The sequence below is a fragment of the Helianthus annuus genome, chromosome 9, assembly GCF_002127325.2.
Source record: "Helianthus annuus cultivar XRQ/B chromosome 9, HanXRQr2.0-SUNRISE, whole genome shotgun sequence".
Lineage (NCBI taxonomy): Eukaryota > Viridiplantae > Streptophyta > Magnoliopsida > Asterales > Asteraceae > Helianthus > Helianthus annuus.
This window is the reverse complement of record NC_035441.2, coordinates 131,187,660-131,213,038: the sequence shown is the minus strand read 5'-3', so window position 1 is coordinate 131,213,038 and position 25,379 is coordinate 131,187,660. Positions and strand designations below refer to the sequence as shown.

Genomic DNA, 25,379 nt, shown 5'->3' with positions numbered 1-25,379 from the left:
GCATGCATATACATCAAATCATTAAATCAAACCTTTTACAAATCACAACCAATCCATAAACATCATGCAAATAACATAAACCGGTAAAAACGTTATATCAATCCATTCATCAAAGTCTAGGCGGTTTATAAGTTTAGCCAAGCATACTAAAACATGAAAACAATTCAAAGAAATCTAAACCGGAATTCATCATCACAAGTTTCGTAAGAAAAATTAAGAATAAAGAACTAGAAAACCCGATTCGATCTTCAAGCCTTCTTCCCCGAACTCGTACCGATGATTCCTAGGCTTCAAGAACTCCAAAATTGCTCCAAGAATGCTCCAAGAGTCGCCCAAGATGCCCCAAATTCGAATTAGGGTTTTTTTCCAAGTTAAGGATGTTTACATATATCTCCTTTTCACAAACCCTTTTAATTTTCGTATTAATTTCCAATCAGAACGTTCTGGCTGGCCGCCAGAAACTCAGGGACTTAGTGGTGGGGTGCCACCTTGTTTTTCAGCTCATTTACTAACTTCAGACTCTCGCCAGGTGCCAGAAACTTGCTCAGTGGGTGATGGGGTGCCAGAAAGTGACTCTTCAGCTTTTAAACTCTATTTCAACTCTTCAACCTTTCCAACATGCTTCAAGACTTGACACTTCAATATTTTAACTCGTTTTGCTCGGTTTCTCGCATATTTGAGCATCAAGACCTACGAAACACGATTTGATCAATAGTATACATATTCTAACGAAAATCAAAACTAAATATAACGAAAACTATACAAACTTTACATGAATAAATGATGTATTTTGCAATACATCAAGATTCGTTATCACCCAGGCAAGGCAAATGTTGTTGCCGACACACTCAGCAGACGGAGTTATTTGCTCAGTATTTGCAATACCCAAGCCCAGCACAACCTCGAAGCTCTCATCCGCGAAGCCTAACATGCTTGCTTTAACGAACGCACTTTGAAGAAGGAGAAAATCTACCATGATGGAGCTCAGCTAGTAAGCAAAGCAGATGGGATTTTCTATTATCTAGACCGGATCTGGATCCCTAAGCGGACCGATTTGCGAAAGATTATAATGAACGAAGCCCACAAGTCTCGATACTCTATTCATCCCGGTGCTGACAAAATGTATCAGGACCTTCGTTACAAGTACTGGTGGCCGGGTATGAAACGGGATATCGCTCTCTATGTTGGGGGTTGCCTGACTTGTGCCAGAGTCAAGGCTGAACATCAACGACCTTCCGGCTTACTCGAACAACCTCCAATTCCCATCTGGAAGTGGGAGAGTATAGCTATGGATTTCATAACCAAACTCCCACCCACGCCTTCAGGTCACGACAGCATTTGGGTTATAGTAGATCGTCTGACCAAATCAGCCCACTTTTTGTCAATACGGGAAGACTACAAGGTAGAACGACTAGCCCAAATCTACACCGACGAGATCATTTGTAATCATGGTACGCCTCGCGATTATGGGAAACGTTTCAAGCAGCGCTCGATACGTCGCTTAACCTAACTACCGCATTCCACCCTCAAACCGACAGACAGACTGAGAGAACGATCCGTACTCTTGAAGACATGCTCCGCGCGTGTGTTATAGATTTCGGTGGTAGTTGGAACAAATATCTGTCGCTAGTTGAATTCTCGTACAACAACAGCTATCATGCTAGCATCCAAATGGCACCATTTGAGGCTTTATATGGAAGAAGATGTCGATCGCCTATTGTATGGCACGAGATCGGTCATTCGCAGTTAACCGGTCCCTATTTACTACAAGAAACGACTGACAAAATCCTCCAGATTCGCGACAACTTGGCAAAGGCCAGGGATAGACAGAAAAGTTACGCCGATAGAAGACGCAAGCCCCTTGAATTTGACGTTGGCAACTACGTACTCCTAAAGGTATCACCTTGGAAGGGTGTGGTCAGATTCGGAAAGAAAGGGAAACTAGCGCCTCGATATGTTGGACCTTTTAAGATTCTTGAAAGGATCGGAAAAATCGCCTACAAACTCGAACTACCGGAGGAACTCAATAACGTCCACCCGACCTTCCATGTGTCGAACCTCCGAAAATGCCTAGCTGACCATGATTTGATTGTACCTCTCGACGATCTTCAGGTCAACGAAACGCTACACTTCGTGGAAAAGCCTGTCGAAATCATGGTCGCCAAACCAAGCAACTCAGACGCTCACGCATCCCTATCGTGAAGGTCCGATGGGAAGGAAAACGAGGCGCGGAGTTCACTTGGGAACTCGAAAGCGACATGAAGGCCAAGTACCCTCAATTGTTTAAATGAAGATCTGAAGCGTCAAATTGGTAATACACGGTGCTGTGCAGCTTCGAGCCTAATTTCGGGACGAAGTTCCCTAAACAAGGGGAGGTTGTAACACCCCGTGTTTTCGAATGTCAAAGTCAAAGTCAAAGTTCAAGTCAACTTTGACTTTCTTCGATTGTAGATAGTCTATTTTCAGTTTTATTTGTATTATGTGGAGTAAGTGTTGTAATCAGAAAGAATCGAGGTAATCGAATGTTTTAACGCGAATCGATTTACGACTGTGAATGGTAGGAAGTAACAATGCGATAAAGTTAACTAATCAGTAATCAAACCGATCTAACCATCATCAAACTTGAATCTTGAATTACGCGAACTTTGGGTGTTGTTATACGTGTGTGTGTGCCTTATGTGTTATATGTGCGTGTTTACCTTATGTTTTGTGCTTTCTATGGTGATCAATCGAAACTCGAAACGAAGCCTCGAAACTCAAAATCGAATACAATCGAAATCGAACTACGACTTCGACGAATGGTAACGTTAGGATAAGGTGAATTATAGATGATTGTATGTTAGATATAGTAGTTGGGACTGAAAGTAATTTGAATAGGAAACTCTATCGTACTCGTAGCGCCTTCGATCGAAATCGAAATATCGAAAATCGTCGCCCGAACCCTCGAACCAGGCTGTTGATCGATCAGGCTAACAACCGATCGAACAGCCCAGCCGATCGAACAGGCTGTTCGATCGAGCAGGCTGTTCGATCGGGGGAAGCCTGGCCGATCGGCCAACCCTTTCCTCTTTGGAGCCTATAAATAGGGCTGTCATTGTCACTCTTTACCACTTTTGGAAAGTTCTGACCGACCAGCTCGTGCTCCTCCTCTTTCCTCAGATTTCTTCCGATTTCGGTAAGTTTCCAACCTAAACCTTGTACTTTCTTAGTCAAAACATGCTCCTACACCTTTCTATCTTTCGATTTTTGATTTCTAACCGTGAAATCACCAAGATCTAGGCGTTCTTGGGTGATGTTATCATGGTGTTCTTCAAGAACACCATGTCCTGACTTCAATCCACCATGAATAGCTTGGATCTAACCGATTTTCACATAAACAAGCTAAGATCTACCGAAGATCTAAACATTCCATGATGTGAAGGATTGAAAGAAGGAATTCCAACTTTCTTTCAACTCTTTCACGCTCAATGCCTTCAAACCGGTAGAAACGGAGCTTGAGCCAACTCACCAAATGTTCTAGTGGATGAGTGGTTCAAGATTCGGATTCTATTTACGAGGTTCACCGATTTCGGGTTAAACATTAAACTACCGTTCCGAACCGTTCACTGGCCGGATTTGGGTGATTCCTGTCCGAACAGGTGAAACAAGTAAGAATGGAAGTTCCATGGTTCAGCTCGTTGTCAAACTACCTCGATATAATGTCAAATAATCAAAACAGCCAAGTGTTAGACGAAAGGCCGACCAGGTCAGAATGCTGGCCGAACGGCTAGGCTGTTCGAACTAACAGCCCAGCCGATCGGACATGCCAGTCGATCGACCGGGCCAGCCGAGCGGCTAGCACAGGGTCCCACATTTCACAACTTCATGAAGTATGGTATTGAACGAAGTGATGCCCGATCGAACATGTTATTCGATTGGTAAACATTACTCTTCGGATCATGAGATACTATGCTTCAACACCGAATCGATTTTTAACTCGTTCGACGCATTGGAGTGCCACCCGATCGAACATGCCATCAGAACGAACAGGCTGTTCGATCGAATATGCTGCTCGATCGAGTGACACCCTGCTGAGAACTACTGCTGAAGTTTCTAACCGATCGGTTAAGCCGACCGATCGAACAGACCGTTCGATCGATCGACCTGAAAGGTAAGTACACTTCAGTGTTCTCAAATGCTACAACAAAAACTTCAAAAGATCAAATCATCATACACAAACACACCCTACTCAAAGGAAGAAACAGTCCACTCGAACAGTCCAACCGATCGAGCCTACCGGCCGATCGAGTAGGCTGTCCGAACGGATTGTCCAGCCGAACGAACAACCCGCTCGATCGAACCTGCCGTTCGATCGACCAGACTGTTCGACCCACTTACACTTGTTTCCATTCTACGTGTATTCATCGTTATACTATCGAACTGTTCAGGCTAACCCTACTCTCAAGCGCTCCCTTCAATCCATCAATCAACCGCTGTGAGTATACTCGATCCCTTTTTGCTTTAGCATTTTTGGGTGTTACATACGTTACTTATCAAAATCACAAATCGACCACACTACTCAATTATTGAACGCTAACCAATATGCATGTATTACGTGACTAAATGAATGCTTGTTGATTGTGTTTACACGTGGAATGCTGTCTACCTGCCTTAACGACGTAGTACTATAGTTTGGACTCAGCACCCGTTCACACGGGGGTTGTTAAGGACAATTACTTGCATGGATTACGGTGGTAATCATGTATTGCGAACTGTCTCGGACAGTCAACCCGCAGTCACTGGTATTGATAGGTCCATGTCGATAATTAACATGTTTCGTTTTCCTCTGTGTACCTGCTGGTTATGCGTAAACTATTTCGAACTCTATATGCTATTATTAAACTTGTATACTCACCTTTACATTATATGTATTGACTTTATTTTAACGTATGTGACATGCAATTAGGATGCTTACCTGCTAGGAAGGCGAGCTAGGAATAAGCGTCTAGAGCATAGTTGTCTGTAGATCTTGCAGATCGAGTCTCTAGAAGCATTTTGAACAATATTCATTTTATTAAAATCCGAGTTATCGGAACAGAATTTCTTGTTTGGATGATATCTGTAGTAATGTATTTGTTTATTCGGGATACGGTATGGGACGTATCTTTAACTGGATTATATAAATAGTTGTTATGGAAACTTCTGAACAATCTGTTTCGCTCAGTGCCATGCCCTGATGATTCCGCCATCGGTTGGGGTGTGACAAAATCAGTATGATACTGAACTAAGATTACCATCTAGAACATTATGAATGCTTAAAATTGATTAAATCAATGTTGGAAGTGAAAACCCACTTAGAGTAGAATGGGTATGAGTTGTAAAGTGTGAAATTGGATGAGAGTATGTATGATGATTGTTTATATTGGTAAATTGTTAGCTAGAACTGAATTAGAAGAAAAGTTATGTGAAATTCTATTGAATTTGATGTTCTTGATGATATTGACATGAATTGGTCATGTTATGCAAATGATACTTGTACACTATGCTTAATTAATGGTACGCCCATCAAGTGTATGATTAAATGCCTAAGTGAAGTTAGGATGCAAAATTTGATGAAAAAGCTTGGTGTATATAGGAACGAAATACGAAAAATGATGGCATGATCATGTTAAATTACTAGTTTGAATATGGTTGTAAGTACATTTGCATTGTGAGTAGGTAATGTATATGGTGTCTTTCGTATAGCCTATTTTGATGTTACGAGTAGATGAGAATAAGTCGAAAGTTCATATGATGAATTGTTGATTTCTGAAAGTCAACTACGCATAAGAAACATGATATGATTTGTTGTCGTAAAAGTAGGATTATAGGAAGTCGTATGTTACATGTTATGTCAATACGTGATATTTGTGATGACATGATGAATTACATGAGTTTGAAAGGATATGAATTTGATTATATATCTTATGCTTGTTAGTTGTGACTAACGAAGGGCAAATGTGAAATATGCGATTGATATGATCGTTAACATGTACAATTGTGTATGCTAACGAGAATGTGATTTGGTGGCATGAAAGTAGAGGAATTATGTCGAGATGGACTCAAGCATGAAAGGCTAACGGGTCAAGGGGAGGCAAGGAAGCGGATACGGACACAGATGCACAAGGTAAGTGATTTCCGAATCACTTCTTAGTTTGTTAAGTAAAGTTATATTCTAGTTAATTAAGCATGATAATTGAAGTCAAATAAGGAAGGGTTGTATGAAATTGATGATTTACGTTAAGTAGGCCGAATGGGTCAAAATGTGGTTTTACTACTATACCGGAAGGGTTGTATAAGTAATAATTACGGTATTATAACCGGGTATGGGTAGAATTGTACATAAGTACACTAACCAAGAATCGGAGACGCGGATTAATAGTCTAAAGACTCGGTTGTGAGTTATGGTTAATGGACAAACAATTTCGCGATTTGGCATTGTATTAACAAAGTTTGTTTTCGTATAAATGAATGAAATTAATAAGTTTAACGCATACCGGGTATCGGGTGCATAAATCCCAAGTACAAAACCCCGGATAATGTAAAAGTATTATAGTTATAATGTTCATGTAACTTTTAGGTTAAAACAAATGAGTAGTTTGATGAAATCATGAACGGGTCGAATAATTCGTAAATGAATAATAAGCCGAAAGCGCGTAAGTTAAGAACTTCCTTAATCCGGATGTGGGATTTTGAGTCCATACGGTAGAGGACCAATTTACGATCACGTAGGAAGAAACGTGAGGTTAAACGGATAAACGGGTTGAAAGTTATGCGAGTTTTAGTGCGTACGAACGACGAAAACAACACAGCAGGAAAACCCACTTTCGAGAGGCCGTCGCCGACGCCTCATGGAAAGTCAGTTTTTGCCGACGCGTTATTTTCCTGCCTACGGAGGTTTTTGGCTACGCGTAAATGCAAGGGCCGTCGCCGACACCCTCCTCATGTCTTAAAAGCTGAAATTTTGTTATTTAAGTGATTTATGCATTGTAGGCTTCGGTATATTATCCGTGGACTACGGTGGGCCTCCCAAACATGATTTTTATCGTTCCTTTGATGTATATGGGTTATAAATCTAAGTCTTAAGTCCCATGTGATTAATGTATGAGTATGTAGAGGTATGCAAGATATTAATCGTGTACGTAGGAGTGTATGTACGTATGTAGATGTGTATTTATGTATATATGAAGATACGTAGGAGTATATGCATGTATGTAGAGATGTAGAAATGTAGGTACGTATGTAAATGTGTATGTATATATGTATGCATGAAGGTGCGTATGAGTGTATGCAAATATGTAGAGGTATAGGAAGGTATGTACGTATGTAGATTTGAATGTATGCATGTAAGAATGTAAGTATGCATGATTTAGATACGTTGAGTAATACGTTAATGGTGTGTCTTGAGGATGAAAAGTAATGCAGGTACATTATTGAAGCCTCACTAGGATACGGACACGCAGATGAAATGCTTAAAAGTTAGACAAATAACGAAAGGGGATGGTACAGGAATAAATTTTGTTTATGTATTGTGTGCTAATGTTATGATTGTATGTGGTGAGTGCAGGTTGTGCAAATCACGGGCGATTATCACGAGGAATAGAGATCGAAGACCAAGTCACAAGATAGATTGTACGAGATTAATTGTGTATGTACTTTAGCAAACGAATGTTATGTTTTTGTTTTGTAACACATATATTTTTAAAATGAACTTTCAAGTAAGTCAAGACGTGTGTAATGAAAGAAATTATACGGCACGAATTTCCGCTGCGACTTTTGTCAGAAACGTTTATGGGTCTTACACATACGGCCCGCAAGGGTTGCGAAAAAAAATGGAAAATTTGTTTTAAAAAACCATAGAAGCCGTGGGTTGAAAGATATCTCGCAACCAAATGAACAAGAGTAGTTTTAAGGCGATTTTGAAGAACTCTTTAAAGATTGAGAGTTCTGGATCATAGGATTAAAATAGGAGCGCCCCCGGTTTATATTTCGGTTGAGTTCTTGTAGTTTAAACCTTGAAACCATGTTTATCTTTGCTTTTATTTGCTTACTGATTTTAAGATGTTTTTGAATCTGACGAGTAGCTAAAACGTTAAAACTACTTAGGTTTGGATGATCCTTTGATGCATGTTTGACAATTCTCTTGACTATTTGACTTTGATAATGTTTTGGAGTAAATTGGTTATGATTTGTTGCTAGAATTGATTGTATATGCTTTTGTTTTGCTAAATTTATTGATATTATTGATGAGTTTGATTCTTTTGGTAGGAATGAGTCACCAATAGTTGTGTTAAACTCGCTTTTAGGTTGTTTATTTGCGATTCTCAATCTAACTAATTGAAAATTTGTAACAATCCATAACACAAATCAATTTAACATCAGCTAGACGTTAGTGTCCATCCATCTTTTTTGATTCAAAGGATAATTAGAAGTTGCTAGGTAATTATGTATATTGTTTGGTAGTTTTGAGCACCCGATAACTCGGGGTTTGTCTGCTTATCCGTGTGTCAGTCATTCCTAGGATTTTGGTGTATTGTCTTGTAGCTTGCTTCACATCTAGAGGGTTGGTTAAGGGTAATCTTTGCAATCTGACAGTTGTGGGATTTAGGACCATTAATTAGGTTTGTTTCCTCATATCACTCCATTGCATGTTTTGGTTGTTTCTATTGTTCGGTTTTTAGGTTTTTGAGATTATGGATTACCTTTCTTGTTACCTAATCACTATAGGATTTATTCTCTTTCATGAGGGAGTAGTCAGTTATAAACCAAAATCTAAGTCATTGGCCAGATAGTTGTTTTCATGTGTCATTAGTGATTCCCACCTAAGTGGTTTGTTCGTCTTTACTGGTTGAGTTCACAATTCTTAGTTGCTTTCGTGTTCTTTTCGTTAAGTTAGTTAATTTAGTTAAAATATTAGTTAGTTAATTCTAAAATAAAACCAAATTCTAGAAATCGATTTAGGGCTAGAATTGTGATTGGGGTTTATTATTAGAGGTGCCAACCTAGAGTCCACGGTTCGACACTCGGTCTTGCTTTTCATACTACTTTCACGTCAGATTCACTTGCCTTTGTATGTACTTCGTGAGTCTCACTTTTAAAACTTGGTCAAAAAATTAGTTGCACAAATTACACATCAAGCAACAACCACCACCGTTCAAACCTGCCATCACCAATTCATCACCATATTGTACCACCCGACCCACTCCTTAGATGTGGAAATTTCACCCAAACTCGGGCCACTACAGAGTACTAGGCTCGGACTCGAAGCAATCGACAAGTCATATGTACCAATTATTATTCTCATTAAATCATATCATAAAGTTGGATTTGTAAGATTTCAGACATAACAGGCAGTCGGGCACATGAATAAACATAAGAGACGATAGTTAAAAGGTAAATCCAAGCAACATCCATAACTCTTTCCAATTCAAATTCTACAATCCCCCACCCATAACCTACCAAGATCATAAACCACCATCTCTAAGAAAGCTTAAGTCTCATGATAAAAAACGTAGATAAAATGACATCACACTAGTTCAGAACGCTGCAACCACAATATAAATATGGCACAGGTGCACACTTGTGATGCATAATACTAAAACCATGCAGTTTCATCTAATCTAAACTAAAAGAAGAAGAAATACTCCCACCCAACAAGTCTTTTTGGAGTTTTTAAGATACCATGTTCATAAAACATGCTTTAAAAGCAAGCTTACGAATTAAGAGCTTGAGCATGATGACGAATGTGATTGTCCATGAAAGACGTTATGAAATAGTAAGAGTGATCATAACTAGGTTGCATCGCAACAGGAGTGGAGCTTTAGCGTTCCTACATGCCTCGTCAAACTTGCTTGGCAACAATTGATTTTCATGCAAAAACTTATCATCATCACCCTGCACATGATTGTATGATTTAATAATTATATCGCGTTTGAAAATGTATCAAGATTGTAGTTGGTCGATTTTACTAATGAATGTATGAAACTGGTCGATTTTACTTGGTCAATCAAGATTGTAGTTACAACGTCATTGAACTTTGATATCAACCAAGTGGCATCATACATTCATACTCATGCATATAATGAGTTAGAGTTATGAGCACTTGTTTCGTAATTATCGAACACAAAAAAATTAAGTTGAAATATAACTCCTATGCAGACTTATCGTCACCTAAATAGTTTGTGAATGCCTCTTGGCCCCATGGACAGTTAATAGGATTTACAATAGGTGAAAATGATCACAAAATCGTCCGATAGGAACTGTAGGAAACAACATACGATGAATCTGCTTATGGCATAGGGCTTAACCGAAAATCAAATCTTTAATTCAATAAGAGACCAGTATAATAAAATTCAATGATTTTACATTTAGATTTCAGGAGTTTTAAAGTATTATAGTTATAAAACCACTGGGTGGTATAATGCAACTGTAAAAGGGTAGGAGTGTCTTTTCACATGTGTTTTTAACAGACATTAATGGTTGGGTGTCAAAGAATGATGGAATGTCCACCATATATATATGCATTTTGGACCAAATTAGATGTGACAAATTGCATACATGTGTAGAGTGATTTTGATGGTAATTCTGGAGTTGTTTGACTAAGCTTTTCCACACCTCCTTATAACTTATTGACTTTTATAAAATGTTAATAAGCAGAAAAAGTGTTTGACAAACTCAAAAGGACTTTTTAAAATGATTTATTGTATAGAGAAGAAAAGTCAGTTTTGAAAAGTTAGAACATTGTGACTTTTTGAAATTCACTAGTCATTTTACGTGATTAAGCTAACCAAACACTTTTTTAAAAAACAATTTATTGACTTATTAGTTTTCCCCACCATGTAAGCTAATTCAAACACTTTTTTAAAAACTTATTTTCACATAGTCATGAATCAATAAGTCCTTTTAACAGAAAGTCATTTTTGATTTAAATAAGTTTAGCCAAACACCCGTAAGAAGAAGATTCATGGGGTGTTTGGCCTAGCCTTTTTAACAAAGTCTATAGCTTTTTTTTTTTTTTTTGCTTATCTACACATGAAAGTGAAACACTTTGTTCAGGCTAGAAGAAGGAAGGCTTTGGTAATTTAAAAAAACTCTAGTTTTACGGGAGGAGGGACGTTGATGATGCAAATGGCTTTACGGTCCTTAGCTTCCAAAGCGGTTCGATCATCATCATCATCTAGGGTTTTATCAACAAACACTAGATACAATCTCATTAAATCCATCCATTCTACACCTGTGACGCCTGAGCCCTGTATTGACAAATTAACTGGACCCAGGGTTCATATTGCACATCATGCTCGCTTATTTATGCCTCCTCTTCACAACTCGGAGGAGACTTCACTTGCCTCTACCCTAGCGGCATTACTTCCAGGTTATTATTATGCTTTCACTTCTGATCCTCAACTTTTATTACATACATATGCAATAGCAGGGTGGTTTTAGATGGTTACTGTTTATTAATATACAGTAAAGTAATTGCTAAACTTAGTTACTGGTTGGCAACATCTGAATGGTTAAGTGCTGAACCAGAGGTCTGAACCATTAAGTGCTGAACCAAGGTCTGAACCATTAAGAGCCTGTATAATGTTTAACCATTTAGAGGCAAATATTTGACCAATTCAGATTAGAGGTCTTAACTTGGTTTAAAAAAGCGCGAAGCGCTCCGAAGCGTTTTGGTTCCAAAAGCTTTAAGCGAAGCTTCAAGCGCGAAGCGAGAGCTTCACGTATACGAAGCGCTCAAAATAAAAAAAAATATATATATATATTGTACACATCAATATGACCTATTCTACTTGTTAATCAATAACAAACACAAAAACATGATTAAAAAACACACTTAACACATAAAAAACATAGTTAAAACATAAATTAAAGTCGAAACACACTTAGGGTAAAGAAACAGGCCTCATTTAACCCTATTTAAAGACTGTTGGGCTTAAAAAATGGCCCAAATGTGACCTGATTGGGCTGAAGCGTCGCTTCAAACCATCATCGCTTCGCGCTTAAAGCTCGCTTCACAGCGCTTCACGTAATGTAACGCTTCAGACCAAAAAAGCGATGTTTCCAGCGTTTCAGCGCTTCACGCTTAAAGCTCGCTTTAAGCGCGCTTTTTTAAACACAGGGTCTTAACCATTCAGAGGCAAATGTCTGAACCATTCAGACATCTGCTCGTGAAACAAACAGTCTGAACCATTAAGTGCTGAACCATTAAGAGCCTCATTAACAGCCCCTAAATTTTGGATTTACATGGTTATTAATAGAGGTATTCACGAAAAATACGATTTACTGTTTCGGAAATGAGAAACCAAACAGGTCGGGTAGGCTGAGTCTCCTCTACAGCGAGCCAAACCGGCCTTGAACCCAACCGTCTGGATCTCACATGGGCCAAATCTGCATAATTGTTACGCTTTGGAGGACGGCTTGGCCGCCCCAGTTCAACGGTTTTTGGGATTTATTAACATTGTCCCTTGAATCCTGATTGTGAACTTTGAAAAACATACATACATATGCCTTAGCAGGGTGGTTTTAGATGGTCACTATTTATCAATATTAGGTAATTGCTAAACATAATTCCGCGGTTACGTATTGGACTAAAATTAAATTTTGAATTTGCATGGTCGATAATAGGGATGTTCATGGCCAGTTCGCCTGGTTTGGTGAAAATTCTAGGCAGTACGGTTTCCGAACAAGAAACCAAACCGGCGTGGTTGGGTGGATCTTCATCTACAATGAGCTAAACCGGCCGTGAACCTAACTGTTTGGATCTCAGACTGGCCACACTGACTGACTTGTTTTGGTTCTGCTTGGCCGTTCAACGGTTTTTGAACATCCCTAGTTGAATAGGCTCGGAACCTGTTTTTTGCTGATGACAGGTGCAAGGAACAAATAAGACATTTTTTTGGATGTTCATGTTCAAATTCGGTTTGACATCCAGTTATCTAAACAATCTTGTTCTTCAACATTCTCATTGCACTGATTTATCGAGCAACTTGTTTTACTTGATGTACAAGAGAATGAAGATGATTGTGAATAAATTCACCTTACTTTTGAAATATATAAAAGTTGTCGAATGCTCTCTATTTGAAATTCATCTTATGCTCTCAATATAACACTTTCAATGAAATTTGTCATTTTTTGAGTCTTATACGTAAAATGTTCCTGCAGCCCTATGCTTTGGATTAAGTTTGACCCCTGTCTTGGCTGACGATGCATCCACAGAAGTAACTGCAACTGATTCGATTGGTTTACAGAAAATTGAGGATGGGTCAGTAGTATCAAACATACATACATCCAAGTGGAGGGTGTTCACCGACAGCGGAAGGGATTTGTTTTTTCAGGCAAGATCTTGTTATGTTATGTGATGATTACAAATATCACACGTCATTGTGTTGTGTCATATTCTTTACATGTCCTTTTTGCCTTTTCTTTTAAAGGGTAAATTGGAGGATGCCGAGAGGTTGTTTATTGGTGCACTGGAAGAAGCTAGGCAAGGGTTTGGGGAAAGAGATCCTCATGTTGCCTCTGCATGTAACAACCTGGTGTGTCTGATTTTCATACGATGAGAGGATTAATATGTACTTGTTTTATTCTAAGAAACTAATAAGAGTTCCATATAAGCTTGCACAATGAGTTGAGTAAGCTGTTTAGTGAGTCCCTGCATAGACTGCTTGTTTCTTATCTTATATTGCAGCTGTCATACATAACCTGTGTAGTGAATTCCTAGATTTCCTCCAAGCATTCAAATTTATCTTAGTATGCTGTCAGTTATGATTGCAGGCTGAGTTGTATAGAGTTAAGAAGGCATTTGATAAAGCAGAACCGTTGTACTTGGAGGCAATTAATATTCTTGAGGAATCATATGGACTTGAAGACATAAGGTACATGATCCATTAAGCTTACCGCTCACCATCAGGAGAACAATGCACACTTCCGTTAACTCAACTATGTGTTTCAAATATTAACCAAATATTCATTTACTAGTTTCATGATTTATAACTTGGATTCATTTTAGGGTTGGGGCTGCGCTTCATAATCTAGGACAATTTTATCTTGTCCAAAAAAAATTGGATGGCGCTAGTGCTTGCTATGAGGTATATACGTAGATGACTTATGTCATGCAGTCAATTTTTTTTTTTGCTGTGTCATATCATCTTCATTCACAACCCTGTTTTTATATATTCAAAATTTCAAATGTTTAATTGTGTGATAAATATATTATTCTTCTAGGTATGCATACTGAACATGTCACAGAATTGCCTCTCTGCTTTCCTTTTTACTAATACTTGTGCGTGTTACTTTGTTGTTTGAACTGAACATATAATTACTGACATGGAGACCTTGTTGGCTTTTCATGTGCTTCATAATTTCTTGGGCAGCGTGCTCTAAAGGTACGATGGATATAGTTAAACATTATTGTTTAGTTCCATACGTATCTGACTGTGACAGTTGTCACTGATGTATAATATTTTTTCTTTTTTTTAATAACAAAGATAAAGAGGCGAGTTTTGGGAGAAGCTCATGCTGACTACGCTGAGACCATGTATCATCTAGGCAAGGTACTACTACCACCGTGATCATTTTTTATTGGTTTGAAGAACATCTGAGTGCTAATTTCTTGCTTCATGCACTCATACTTATTTTTTTCAACAGGTTATATGTTTTCTTCTAAGGATTATAATTTCTGTCACACAAGAGCCTTTATAAATTCTTTTTAAACCTTTTCCTGTTTCGTTACTCATTTGGTTTATTGTATGTCATGTGCATCCTTTTCTAGTAAACTGTGATTGTTAACAGTAGCTTGGTTGAATAACTGCACTATGGTTTTCAGTCAGTGAATTTTTAATAAACTTGTTTCCAAAAACTATAGGCTGTAACAAATATGTGGCAATGCTTGAACTTAAATCTAAAAACATGGGACACGCTGTGCAAATTTCATGGGTTGATTACGTATACAGCCTCTTGCAAAGTGCACAAAAGCTACTTCAGTGGTTTATTAAATTTTCTCAAGCGTCGAATTTGAGGAGACCCAGTTAGCGTCTCGCCAAGTCTTTGAAAGTTGGATTTCCAAAGATGCGTTCGTGTTTTGTTGCTAGGCTTTTGAACAAACTATGCTTCTGTTTTTGTCAAAAAACATGCAACAAATTTCTTTCTGGAATGTTCCAAAAATAAGTAGACTATCTTTTTGGTGAAGTTTCAACTGAAAATTACCTATTTGATCTATTGTTAAAAACATAAAAGGACCTTTGGTATCACTGGTTTCATTCCTTAATGCCCGTATGCTGTTGATATTAAATGTCCTTAACATATTTGATTGAGTAAAAAGATAAATATTACAGGTGCTACACCTTCAAGGGAAAGGGAAGGATGCCGAAGCCCTCATAAAGGATTCTATTCGGATACTTGAGGTACATTTTTTTCTTTTGTCGTAAAAAGTAAATTCGTGTTGCGTATCAATGTCTCTGATTTAGGTTTAACTGTCTGTATAGGAAGGTGGGCAAGGAGAATCTTTCTTATGCATGAGGAGACTGCAGTATCTTGTTCAGGTTATGTGTATGCTTGCATTAGTAAACTTATCATTTCTCAATAATAATGGGTATTGTTAGTCCTTTGTCATTCAATGTTTAGGGCATAGTCACATAATTCGCTAGGTTACCCACGATCTACGATCCAGTTCGCACGATCCCATTCGCGGTACGTTCACGATCCCGGATCGCGATTTCGAAGTTGAAATTGGCGTTCCCACCTCCAGAATTCAATCGTATTACTTGCTATTGGGATCGCGATCTTCCAGAATTCGAAACATGTATGCAAATCCATTGGAACATCGAACCGAACTAGAATTGGAAAGTTGGCAGCGTCGTCTTTGCCCAAGATGCAACCATGAACCGCTTTCGTTGTTGCCGGAATAACTGGCAGGAGCAACGGAAGCTCTGGTTACACTTAATCACTTATGGAAGATGAGAAGGGAGAGAATGTGCAGCGCCGCTCTCATCGTTTTATATTTTTAGGGTTTTAAATCAACTTTACTTTTTTGTCACTTTACACCCTCTAGTTCCTTCATTATACTTTTAGAACTAATTTTATAAGAGTTTAGTAAAAAGTTGCTATTTCTCCATTAACCCCCTTTATCTTGATTAGTTTACGTTTAGTCCTTTAGCTTATAAATTTATATAAATAGCATGTAGTTTAACCGGTACAGTACATCGTACCACATTATATGGTATATCGTACCGGAGCGATCCGAAATGAGCCTACCCACCCTCATACCGAATTCTAGGGACCTAGCGAATTGCGATCCCGTTCCACGTTCCCGTACCGGAGCGTACCACGATCCATGTGACTATGGTTTAGGGGTAAACTGATCATCAAAGAAATCCATGCTGTCATTTTTTTTTGAATTATGATTTGTTTCTGTTTATTTTCTTTGTCTAGTAGGGGTAAAGTTGGCAGGTTATCTCTTAATTGCCAATTTAGGATTTCTTAGGGTTATTTGGTAATAGCTGGTATCTCTTTTGTTCATTCAGTATTAATCAAAAATATATTTTGGTTTTCTCTCATCATATATGTTACCAGTAGAGCATGAATGATTCTGCTGCGGGTCACGTTAAATTTCAGCTGGTACATGAAATCTCCCAAGTCAATTGCAGTCAACTTCAAGTGTCACTATTCTGTAATCATCCACTGGCTGTTACGATTCACTGACCTGTTCCAGTTGACTGTCCCTTCTTCTGGTTGACTTTCACTCATTAAATCTGCCTCAATTAAAGTTAATCATTTCGATTTCTTCAGCCAAAACTCACTGCGGTTTTTGTTTTTACTGACTGCTAGAAAAGCTAGCTGCCATATGCCACCTGTCAGTTCCATCACATGTTTAACGGAAACAACGTTTACTATGGTCAAATCTCACAGTGCTTTTCTAGCTCTGATATTGTTTTTAATTATATTTCTACCTTACACTAGTAAAACTTAACAAAAACAGGACTTGGTACTCTAAATATTCGGTAAGTTACTTAATAGACTGAATTGGCATTGTATCTTTCAAGTACCAACAACAATTAGGGCTGTAAATGAGTCAAGCTGAGTCGAGCCAGGGTGGGGTCGAGCTCAAGCTCGAAATTAATTCAGGCGGTTAAACTTGGCTTGAGCTTTACGTCGGAGTTAAACGAGCCTAAGAACGAGCCAACGAGCCGAGCCATGGGCCGAGCCGAGCTTAGCTCGAGCTGGGCTTGGTTACAAAATGAGCCAGCTTAGTTCACGTCATCTCAAATTGAGTTTTTTTAGCTAGTTTTTCTCGAGCTTCTTTCGAGCGAGCTACGAGCCGAGCTACGAGTCACGAGCTTTATGAACAGCCCAAACAATGCGTAGTTGCAACAATCACCATTCAAGTGACCATCATATAAATGCCATATATGACACTTGGATATAATTTGATTTTTTCTTAATTAATCTTGCACTCTTCATTATAAATCTTCTTACAAATCATCCTACTAATCAGATTCCTCAATTAATTTGTTTACATTTCTTGATGCTTTAACCGGATTACTTGGCCAGTGGTTGAAACTGTCGTATCCTTGCAGATTTATATCAACTCCAGTAATCTCACTGGTGCCGTTGACATGCAGAGAAAGATCCTGCATACAATGGAAGTTTCCAAGGTGTGGATACTTGTCCTTTATTTTTTGTTACTACAAGCCTGCAAGAGTTTCAGCATTCTCTCGGTGTGATGCATGATTCGATTTGTAAGTTAATAGAAAAATTGTTGGTTGGTTAGGGATGGGAGTCTTTGGAGACTGTGATTGCAGCCGAAAGGCTTGCACTGATTCTTGAGTCAGCAGGGAGTTTGACGGAAGCAAAACTACTCCTACAAAGGTTTACTTTGTGTAAATTGATTACTAAGTGACAACTCCTATAGGTGAAAATCCTTGATTAATTTATGTTGTAGATGTCTTGACTCCCGGAGAAAGCTACTTCGCGATGACAATATTCAGGTTTCTACTCTGCAAATAACCTTTTCTCTTTGTGCACATCTATGATCTTCCTTAGTTACTGATATCTTTGTGCAAATAACTTTGACATATAATGTTCATAACATCCGGACGAGTAAATATAGCAATGGCATGTATCTGTTTTCGTGGAATATCTGTTTGGATAATGATATTGATGATTAATCTTCATCTACGTAAATTGTCAGATAGCTGCCAACATGCTTCACATGGCTAGGGTGGAGCTTCTCCTATGCAGCCAAACACGCGGGAATATTTCTGAAGCAACCGCAGTCGTTGACAACACAAAACATCTTCTGGGCAATGCAATAAGGTTTGACTTCTAAGCTTTTTATTCAATGAAGGTCTATGACCATCAACTGCTGAAATATGTCTGGTAAAAAATGTAGTCACTATTCACTAACTTACTGAACCAATATTGAATTATCGACTGTACTTCTGTATTATGTTATTAACAGGTGTTTGTGTTTTATCTTACAATGCTATGTACTTATTCTCTTTGACAGGATAGCTCGACAGGCTTTGGATAAGTTGATAAAGCAAGGAGCAAATAGCAAGTCTAACCAATTGTCAAAGACTGATACGTACTCTGAGCGTACAGCGTTGCTTATACTGGTTAGTTTCACACTACTTTGACCAATAATTTGGTTCCATTAGTTTGAATCCACTACTTCAAATGCCCCTTTCGGCATGTCTTACCATGTATCCATGACCATATGTTCTGATATCTCTAGTTGTACCCTAAACACTTCTGTGACATCCACTACTGATACCATTTTATGCGCACACACAAAAGCCTTAAGTTCAATGTAAAATTAATGGTTAAATACTTACTCTGGCGTTGGATGTGATGCAGTTGCAAGCTTTAAATGCTTTGAGCCAACTGGAGGTTACTAAGGCTGAGTTACACGAGCCTGTGGTAAGATTTACTTCTACATTTTAAAATGTTGTAGATTGTTTCATCCATAGTTGTTAAAAGCCATCGCCTCTTGCGCCTAGGCCCATTTTTCAGGCGAGGCGAGGTAGTTGCGCTTTAAGTCGAGGAAATTGCGCTTTAATTTTCTAGGTGATGGTTCAGGCGTAGATTCCGGCGAGATTCCTAGATTCCGGAGAGTTTCCGGCCAAATTCTCTAAATTCCGACAAGATTCTAGCCAAATTTCTACTTTTATCCAAGGAAAACTACTCTTCTACACTAATATTTTTAGAACTTTTGGTTCTAAATAGATGATATATAGTTTTATATAATAGATTTTGTTTATTTTATTTGAAGAATAGTATTCATTTTCTAATACATAATATAGTTTAACTTTTTTCATTATGCGCTTAATTTTTCTCAGGCCCTCGCTTTTTTTGCGCTTTGCGCCTAGGCCTCAGGCGAGGCCTATGTGCCTTAAGTGCGCTTAGCGGCTTTAATAACTATGGTTTCATCTACAAAAATACATTCATATCTTTTCTTAAACTTTGCATACATTGTTAGCTTCTTATTTTCTTTAATGGACTAAAAGAGGTTGTAAGCACTTAAATAGGCTTGGATCCACTTTCAACTGTTATATATAAAAGTCTAGAAGGATTTTTCTCTATATACAAAAGTTCATGTCAATTTCGTGTTCTTGGATATTCATATTCATATTCATATTCATATTCATATTCATATTCATAGATAGATATATATATCTGTATAAAAATTAATGGTTGCTGATGGTAAACGTAGGAGAAAGAGACACTGAGATATCCAGAGGCCGAGAAAGCTCTTCTTGATTGCATTTCTGCTTATAAACAGGTAATCAGCAATGTTTTTCATGGTGTTCTGATATATCATAATTTTATACTTTTCCTGTTTTGCCCTTGTATGGATGGTTAATTTGCGTAACTCTTTTTTTTTCGAGTGCAGTATGGAATCCAGAGGTCGTTATATAACTTTGGTGATATAAAGGGCGAATATCTCTCGTGTTTGAAACATCTTTCTGTTTTACTAACTCACTCGGATAGCAATGGGCTGAAGCAATCAGGACGGCCTTCTTTGCAAGAGGTGTTGAACGAAATCAAGCGGGTTGAAGGTGGACCCTCATCGTCAATGCCCAACAAAAAGCCTTAGCTCAATAGTATATGCTTTACGTGCTATATATAGCACCATTTTTGGGTTTGGTGTAGTTTGTTACATTGTCATGCTTCTAAATTTACCACACAATGAATGACTATTTTACCACACATGGTGAGGAGTGGCGGGTCCAGAATTTTTTTACATGTCACTATTCATAAATGTGTGGTGAATCAGCCACTAGAGGACCTGAAACGTAAATAAATAGCAACTGAATGTACATTTGCTAGTTAAAAAAAAGGGAATGTGATGTATGGTAAACCAGTTAAATCAAGAATTGTATTGTATTAGAAGTTGTGATTAGGGTAATATTAGGTGTGGTTTATAACTATAATGTTACACTTCTTACCCTATACCAACACACTATTATATTTTGTCTAATATTCCTCTGCAAACTAAACGCAGGAGCGATTTTTTATAGAAGTTCGTGATTAGGGTAACATTAGGTGTGATTTATAACTAAGGGTCAAGTTATTCTACAAAGGCTTCTAATTGTAAGAAGTGTAAGAAGGATTTATAGAGTGACAAGTGTCCAATAACCTAAAACTAAACCCACTACATCACCACCAAAAACCTAAACACCCCCACCCCACCACCACCCAAAAACCTAACCCCCCCCCCCCCACACCAAAAAACCTAAACCCCCACCCCCCCCCCCCCAAAAAAAAAACCTAAAAAAACCGGAATTACTAGGTGCTAGTCGTCCGGTGAGGTATCGACTAGTGATTAATCGGATTGGAATTTTACATCTAATTTTAAGTTTTATATGTATATACACACATTTTTATGTGTAATTTTTTAAGTAGACATGTTATTTGCCGGAATTTATAGGTTTTAGCCAGAATCTGGCCGAAATTTTGAGGTTTTTTCCGGAATACAACCACTCAATTTTTGCCGATTAGGACCAGATTTGACCACTATTGACCACCTAGCGATTAATTGGCCTGAAAATTAATCGGTGAACCGAAGACTAGCGATTAATCAGCGACTACTCGAAAGCTAGGCGAGATTTTTACAACCATGCAAAATACCCATTTGCTAAACTCATTAACCTTTTGATTTAGTTTAGGCTCACTAAACAATCTAGCCCACTTGTTAAACCCATTAACCTTTAGATTTAGTTTAGACCCATTGAACAATTAAACCCATTTTTCAGATAAACCAAATTTCCCAACTAAACCCAGAAACCCTAGTATGTTTTAAATTAAACCCAATTAAAATATACTAATGCTGGTCGTTCGCGCCAAAAAAAGACAATTCGTGAACTCGGTCTTGAAACCTAATTGACAAACGATAATTAAGGAGGGGTGCGGTTGCGATTCTGTGATTAAGGAGGGACACAGGGTGCGGCCTTCGATTCATGAACTCAGTATTGAAACCATTTCCACGCCCTAGAAACGTCCCAAGTGGGGTGGTGTGCAACTCCCAAAAGGGCAGACCTGGAACAGCCTACGCCTTGATCCTATGAGGGTCTTCCACTATGCATGGTCTTTAATCTTTTTCCTAAAATTCCCATTTGGTCCATTTATATCATAATCATACCTTCCCCTCATCCACTACGTATGGTCTTTAAGGTGTGTATTTATCGGTTAGGGTTATTTTCACCTAACGGGTTTGGTTTAGTTTTGGTTAGTTGCTTCATAAAATCAGAAAACTGAAAATACCAGATAATTGAAAATTTTTATTAGTTGAAGATGTGGAGAGAGATTCTTTCTTATAGAGAGCTCTTCTTATGGTTTTTTATTCAACCTTTAACTTCTAATACAAAAAACTACATTCTCCATTCATAAACAAGAGAATCCTTGGCCTTTTTCATTGAAGGTTCGATGTGAGATTAACACATTGCAACCTTGGCGAACTATATAAGCATGAGCAGCTAAAAAATGTTCTCATATGTTTGTTGTTTTGAGGAAAAACTCGACTCTTTTGTTTCCAAGAAATGACAGGCAAAATACAACTTGTATGTCCATTTTCGCCTTATCATAGAGTCTGTTGTTATGACATAGGCTAGCGGCCGACTTGATTTATAATCACACGGCTTTATAATATGGCGAAAAAAATTCATACATGTATGATATGACAGACAAGACGATGTATACTATCAAGGATAATGCTTGTACAACATGATTTTTTTTCTTTTCACTTGGTCAAAGGCACGTGGTTCTGCTACCTTGAAGGTTTTGTATGCAAAATCTTATTATAATCCTTAATTCTCGTATTATCTATTTAATGTTTAGATTCAAACACTCTCTAGTCTAAACCTATTTTTCTTTAATCAAATAGAATGTTTGTTTATACTCTAAAAAGCTTATACACTCGTATTACACAAACTTTTCCCAGTTTAACTATTGGGCTTGTTCGCAAATTTTACATTTCCAAATTCTTTGGAGCCACTTTTACGGAGGAAGTTGTTTCGTAAGTTTTATGGGTTCATATTAAACAAATACAGTTTGATTCAGTTAATTCAGTTTTGTAGATATATGAAACTATAACCGGAGGGTTCATATTAAACAAATACAGTTTGATTCAGTTAAATCAGTTTTGTAGATATATGAAACTATAACCGGAGCAAAAAACCGATGATGGTTCAATAAATTGGTTTTTTTGCACCATATAGTTCGTAGCAATGTCACATCTTACCATCCTCAGACCCTACCTTTGCTTTGCTATTGGTGGGATTTACTGAGTATGATGACGATGATTTGTCAAGTCATACCTCAAACGGGCCATACGATGAAGGTGAAACACCCACTCTTACGTGTAGCATAGCCAGCTTAATCCTCTAACATGGACCGAATGACACAACATCTTGTTATACCCTACTATGACACAAAGTCGGTTCTTTCTTAGACTCTGTACTCGAGCTGATATGGCCCCTAAAAGTAACATAGCGCCAACCATGGGTTTTCAAGGCCGAGTACTCCCCGAGTAGTCGCTACAAGGTAGGCTGCCGAGGCGACTTTCTTCGAATCCGCCTAATTACTTGGAGTCAGTCAAACGCGGTCAACCTTGGCCAGAATTGGATCTAGTAGGTCAACTCGGGCCTAGTTTGACTTAAATAATAATAAAACATAATTTCTATGTCTATCATATTAAGGAATGAATATCATTTTTATATATTTTGATATAAATATTAGTAAATTTATGTTATTTGACATATATTTAATCTCTAAAAAGTAATTTCTTTATAATTTAACATGTCCGAATACTCCCCGAGTACTCTCCGCCTAGACCGAGTACTCTCAACTCCCCGGTCGACCGACTAGGGAGCGCCTAGCGACTTTTACAACCATGGCGCCAACCCACACCGCCCACGGGGCATTATACAACCCAAAATCATATTTTTGTGAAAATTATAACCACGCCAAGAAAACTCACACACACACATATATGACCTATAACCCCGCGTCTACATACCCCCTACACACTCAAGTTATATAACCCCATTTTCTTACACATTTGACACATGTCGTATAACCCCTACATAACCCCCACTACTCAAGTTATATCGGCCGCCTTTTCAAATCATATCGACTCATTATACTAACCTCTGTCACAGATCATAAATATAAAAGAATGCACACCAAATCTCTGTTATATATAGGAACCTCTGTTACAGTTTGCCCCCGCTGTGTAGCTCAGTTGGTTAAGGGGGCGTGAGATTTGCACGGTTCGATTCCGATCCTAAGCGCCAATTGCCTTGCCGCTGAGTTAGGCTGATTTACCTCTCACATGTTGGGCCTGGGCGGCCTGGTGCGGGCAGGTTAGCGTGTCCAGACATACACGTTTTGCACAACAAATCTGTTATATATGAATCAAACAAGCTCAAGTTGAACTCATTAACTCAATCTAAAACAGCACTCCAAAACTTGATAAACAAAAACTCAATTAAACATACAGAACCACCTCTGTTACACATCATAAATCAACTACCAAACTAAATAACAAACTCTGTGCCCAATTTGTTGTTCATGACTTACATTGATTCGATACCATTCCTTCTATCTCTCACAAAGCAAAGCCCTTCAAATACTCGGGATCGCGTTTCGCCCGTTCCTGAAACTTCTTAAACCACCGATCCAATATATCCATCGGCACCACCAGCTTACTCCCATCAACTCCACAAAACGACTGCATAAAATTAAACAAATTCTCTCCAACTTTCATCGCCAGCCGCTCGATCTTCTTCTCCGCCGCCACATCGAGCGACGGCAGCGACGCCAGATCCTCTACCGAAACACCGATCTTGGCGGAAAGCGGTGCTGCACCGGGTGCAGTGAGATGGTTATTAGCTCCGTCGCCGCCTGGCTCCGGCCACGGCAACGATAGGACGGCGGACGGGCGAGCTAGGGTTACGGCACCGACGAATAAGAAGGGGGAGCCAGGGGATTGGATGTAGACGGCTAGGGCTTTGTCGGCGGGTAGAGTGAAGTTGTTGAGGAGGAATATGCAAACTTCGCGGATTGAATCGTAGGCTTCACCTGCAAAAGGAATAATTAGGTTTAGGAGTTAAAAGTTGTGTTATTGTGAGAGTGTGTGAGAGTTTGGGATTATTACCGACGAAGGTGTTCATGTCAAGGAGCCAGTGGAAAGTGTCGATTTGATTGAAGGTGGAGATGTCGATGGGGAAACTGCGATTGGGGAAGACGACTCCGAACATTGTTGTTGTGGATTGAAGATGATGGAGTTGAGTGAGATTTATTTAGTTTGACTAGGGAGGGAGGATGGTGAAAAATCCAGAAGGATCTGGATGATTTGATAATGGAATGGTGAAGATAGCGGCAGTTTCAGGGACTAGGTTTTTTATTGTTTGTGGTAGTTTATCTTTTACTATGTTAGATCGGTTTTGTTTGGTCTTGAGGGTGTTCACGGGGGTAACGGTGGTATTATTTTTTTTTTTTAACGGCAAAAAGGAAAAAAAAAAAATCACTCTCACATTAGAAATGGGTGTTCAGAATTCGTTTCGAATTCGAAAAATTCGAAATATGATTCGATTATCAATAATTCGTTTCCACTGTAAGAATTCGAATTCAATTCAATTCGAGTCAAATAAATTGAATACAAATTTATAATTTCAAATTTGATTCGATTCGATTCGAAATTCGAATAAAAATTATCCATTTACTTTTATATATAATACATCTATTTATAATAAAAGAAACCAACTTTTGGACACGTGTCAGTCATTCATTGGAGACATTCTCAAATATATACTTATCTTCTATTAACTAAATAAATAAATAAATAATAAATTAATATT

The 25,379-nt window shown here is 38.3% G+C and overlaps 2 protein-coding genes across 2 annotated transcripts; one reads left to right on the top strand and one right to left on the bottom strand.

Annotated features, from left to right (window-relative positions):
* The first annotated feature begins 11,045 nt into the window (after window positions 1-11,045).
* On the top strand, window positions 11,046-20,396 carry LOC110878742. The gene is made up of 17 exons (XM_022127105.2): window positions 11,046-11,389; window positions 13,183-13,355; window positions 13,452-13,556; window positions 13,795-13,895; window positions 14,030-14,108; window positions 14,394-14,405; window positions 14,508-14,573; window positions 15,354-15,422; window positions 15,504-15,560; window positions 17,595-17,672; window positions 17,789-17,886; window positions 17,960-18,005; window positions 18,209-18,333; window positions 18,527-18,635; window positions 18,877-18,939; window positions 19,733-19,801; window positions 19,913-20,396. Exons 1-17 carry the CDS (start codon window positions 11,137-11,139, stop codon window positions 20,114-20,116), a joined length of 1,707 nt encoding a protein of 568 aa, XP_021982797.1. The 5' UTR covers window positions 11,046-11,136; the 3' UTR covers window positions 20,117-20,396.
* A 3,553-nt stretch (window positions 20,397-23,949) lies between these two features.
* LOC110878743 (protein OPI10 homolog) lies at window positions 23,950-24,937 on the bottom strand. The gene is made up of 2 exons (XM_022127106.2): window positions 24,677-24,937; window positions 23,950-24,600 (listed from the first exon to the last, which is right to left on the bottom strand). Exons 1-2 carry the CDS (start codon window positions 24,777-24,779, stop codon window positions 24,128-24,130), a joined length of 576 nt encoding a protein of 191 aa, XP_021982798.1. The 5' UTR covers window positions 24,780-24,937; the 3' UTR covers window positions 23,950-24,127.
* Between the last annotated feature and the right edge of the window lie 442 nt (window positions 24,938-25,379).

Coding starts and splice junctions, on each gene's coding strand:
- LOC110878742 (XM_022127105.2), top strand. CDS start 11,137: ATGATGCAAATGGCTTTACGGTCCTTAGCTTCCAAAGCGGTTCGATCA. Junction 13,356..13,451: donor GAAGGGATTTGTTTTTTCAG/GCAAGATCTTGT, acceptor TTTCTTTTAAAG/GGTAAATTGGAGGATGCCGA. Junction 14,574..15,353: donor CCATGTATCATCTAGGCAAG/GTACTACTACCA, acceptor TAAATATTACAG/GTGCTACACCTTCAAGGGAA.
- LOC110878743 (XM_022127106.2), bottom strand. CDS start 24,779: ATGTTCGGAGTCGTCTTCCCCAATCGCAGTTTCCCCATCGACATCTCC. Junction 24,601..24,676: donor TGACATGAACACCTTCGTCG/GTAATAATCCCA, acceptor TTCCTTTTGCAG/GTGAAGCCTACGATTCAATC.